Source organism: Littorina saxatilis, unplaced genomic scaffold (genome assembly GCF_037325665.1).
Source record: "Littorina saxatilis isolate snail1 unplaced genomic scaffold, US_GU_Lsax_2.0 scaffold_1081, whole genome shotgun sequence".
Lineage (NCBI taxonomy): Eukaryota > Metazoa > Mollusca > Gastropoda > Littorinimorpha > Littorinidae > Littorina > Littorina saxatilis.
In genome coordinates, this window is record NW_027126841.1 from 11,457 (window position 1) to 15,000 (window position 3,544).

The window sequence follows — 3,544 nt, forward strand, 5'->3', positions numbered from 1 at the left end:
ATCAGCTCCACTTAGAAGCGTACCAACAATCAGCTCCACTTAGAAGCGTACCAACAATCAGCTCCACTTAGAAGCGTACCAACAATCAGCTCCACTTAGAAGCGTACCAACAATCAGCTCCACTTAGAAGCGTACCAACAATCAGCTCCACTTAGAAGCGTACCAACAATCAGCTCCACTTAGAAGCGTACCAACAATCAGCTCCACTTAGAAGCGTACCAACAATCAGCTCCACTTAGAAGCGTACCAACAATCAGCTCCACTTAGAAGCGTACCAACAATCAGCTCCACTTAGAAGCGTACCAACAATCAGCCACTTGGGTGCTGTCGGTGCACGGTGGACATGTTTTGAGGACATTATTTCTTAGCTGACACGAGTGTCAATTTGCAAAATCATTTGTGACCCTCCACCACGGAATGAGTCGCATGTCACCTTTGCATGATTTTCATATTTTTACAATTTCCTAAAGAGTGTTTTATGCTCTATCCAGTGGTGAAACCCGTTTTAGAAAAGAGCGAACACTGTTCGAGTTATAAGCCTGTGACTAAGGTGACCCTCACACTGTTACCAGTCCCTCCGGACTTATATTAAGCCTAGCGCAGAACCGCGCGAGGTGACATGCGACTCATTCCGTGGTGGAGGGTCACATTTCATAAAGAAATTCCACTATGCACAGGAAGCGGTCAGGATGCAGATTAATTGTTGGTCTGTGTCCAAGTGGAGAGATGGTCTTACCCCATGTAAAAGCCTGACCACATCTATGAGAAAGTAAGCCACTCTATGTGTACTGGTGGTACTGTGCCTTTAACCGACTCAATGCAACAAAATACCTTCAAACGTTCAGCTCAGCGTCACAGCCCTAGTCGAAGTCAACGCGAGTTTATGTTTAATTAACAATTGCAGCTGTTGCTCTTATACACTACTGAGACCTTTGTGTGTAGACATGTTTGTGTGGAAAGACTGCGCGATCAGGCTACACCGTAACAAAGCCTCTGTTGTTCTTGTTCACTTTTCAAACGCTGATTGAATGTGCGTACCTTTAGTGCGGTCTTACCTTGACATTTCGACGGTCGATTTGGATGTGTCGGAAAAAAAAAATCCATCTCACACGGCATAAATAAAAATCCCTGCGCCTTGAATATGTGCGTGATATAAATTGCATAAAATAAAAATAAAAAAATAAAAAAATAAATCCCTGCGCTTAGAACTGTACCCACGGAATACGCGCGATATAAGCCTCATATTGATTGATTGATTGATTGTGTGTGTGTGTGTGTGTATGTGTGTGTGTATATGTGTGTGTGTGTGTGTGTGTGTGTCTGTGTGTGTGTGTGTGTGTGTGTGTGTCTGTCTGTCTGTCTGTCTGTGTGTGTGTGTGTGTGTGTGTGTCTGTCTGTCTGTCTGTCTGTCTGTCAATTATGGGGCGGGTGAGGTGGGGGAGGGTTCGTATAGTTCTAAAATGACACTTACTTTTCATCATTGTTCGGATTTCACTTTCTTTTAAAGGTTTCTGCGTTGCCACCCGACTGTTGGAGGGGTCTACTGTGGTGCCAGTAGTGTCTCAGTCTGCTGGTCTGCGCGCCGAGAGCGTGATGGGTTCTAAAAGCTTTCTGCTGGAATGTGTTCTGGAAATCTGCTGAACTGCCTTTTGCGAGTCTGCTGGATTGCAGTCTGAGAATGTGTATGCCAGATTGCATTCTGAGAGCCTGCTGGATTGTACTATGAGAATCTGCATGCTGGATTGCATGCTGAGAGCCTGCTGGATCGTATTCTGAAAATCTGCTGGATTGTATTCTGAGACTCTCCTCAGTGGATTGTATTCTGAGAACCTGCTGGATTGTATTCTGAGAGTCTCCTGGATTGTATTCTGAGAACCTGCTGGATTGTATTCTGAGACTCTCCTGGATTGTATTGTGAGAGCCTGCTGGATTGTATTCTGAGAGTCTATGTGACTGCATTTTTGTTTTAAAGTTTGTTAGTCTGCATTCTGAGAGGTTACTGGACTACACTGTGTAACTTTGAAAGTTTGAATTCTGAGAGTGAGCTGGACTGCACACTGAGATGTGTTTTTCTGAGGCCAAAATTGACAACACTGTACGGTGACTCTGTGTATCAAAAAATACATTTGTGTGATCAGAAAATAACGATGACGTTCAGCAACACACATTTAAGCCAATCCCACTGAAATAAATATAAAACTGTCTCTATAACGGTGGAACACTATATTTTCCGATCGCACGTGACGCCCTCCATGATGTTCAACAATGCCGACCCAGCTCCCCCAGTGAACAATCTGCTGCAGCCGGACATCTACAATCGCCTGGACGCCGAGGCCATCGAGAGGTCGCGGGTCATCAACACACAGCTTGACCAGCGGCTAGTTGTGCAGCAGAGAATCATCAGCAAGTACAAGTAAGTCCAGACCGTGATGAGTGGTGGTGGGTGCTGTGGTGGGGGTGGTGTCGATGGCGGTAATGTTTGTATTCTTGTTTTATTTTTTTCCCCATCGACCTCCTCCTCTCCATTATCATTATCATCCTCTACGTCACAGCCACTCTTGTCGTCGTCGTCGTTTTCGTCGTCGTCCTCCTCCTCTTCATCATCATGATCATCATCATCATCATCAGCAGCAGCAGCAGCAGCAGCAGCAGCAGCAGCAGCAGTATCATCATCACATCATCGTCATCGTCGTAGTCAGTTTGTCTATTAATTGTCTTTGTCTTCCTTGCTTCAGCCAGCATCATGATGGTCACTGTCGACTTAGTTGAGGTCATCATGCTGCTTTGGTAACTCTTCATAATTGTCAATAAGGTCAGCTAGTTATGTTGCTCGGCTGGTCTATTACTAAGAAGCATAGCACTCTAACACTTTCGCATTCTGAAATATTCCGTCAAATGCAGTTATTCATCATCCATGCTTCTCTTTTTCTCAGGTTAGCAGCGGAACGGTTCCACAGGCGGGAAAAGGAAAAGGTCAAGGACGAACTGAAAAGGATCACCGCCAAGCTTCCTGCAGTCGGCAGGATCAGAGACTTCAGGAGCAAGTTCCTGTACGGTGCCAGACATCAGGCCGACCACAACGATGGCGTTCCCGGCGTGTCCAAATCGGTCCCAGAGCTCCACGTCAAAAAGATTCGAGGAGTGCCAGAAGAGAAGCCGAACCTTCCCTTCTGTGAGAGGTTCTTCATTCACCATCTCCCCACGAAGAAGAAGTACTACAAAGCCCCTATGTCCTCTCCTCCTCCCTTTGTGTCCACAGCTGCGGGAGTAGACGGAAGAGGAGGCGAAGAAGGAGGAGAAGGAGGCGGAGGAGAAGGAGGAATAACTGTTGGTAACGGAGATGGTGCCACTACTGGGCAAATGCCTTCACAATCTGAAATGCCAGTGACACAAGCAGAAAGTGTTCGTGAAGCAAATTCTGCGTCAATGAGACTGGACACAGATCTTCGAAATCTCTCTCCGAAAAGAGACGCTTCTCCTAAAGGAAAAGGACAGTTAAAATCACCAACTGAGATGCCCGCTAATCGTGGACTTTTGAGTGAAC

The 3,544-nt window shown here is 46.0% G+C and overlaps 1 protein-coding gene across 1 annotated transcript in view; it reads left to right on the forward strand.

Moving 5' to 3' along the window:
* Nucleotides 1–1,512: 1,512 nt before the first annotated feature.
* The window catches only part of LOC138955347 (uncharacterized), a 2,287-nt gene continuing 255 nt past the window's right edge, over nucleotides 1,513–3,544 (forward strand). The window contains exons 1-2 of the mRNA XM_070326958.1: nucleotides 1,513–2,413; nucleotides 2,934–3,544. The exon at nucleotides 2,934–3,544 is cut by the window's right edge and continues 255 nt beyond it. Coding sequence (XP_070183059.1) covers nucleotides 2,253–2,413; nucleotides 2,934–3,544 — 772 coding nt within the window. The 5' untranslated portion in view covers nucleotides 1,513–2,252. The remainder of the gene's footprint in view (nucleotides 2,414–2,933) is intronic.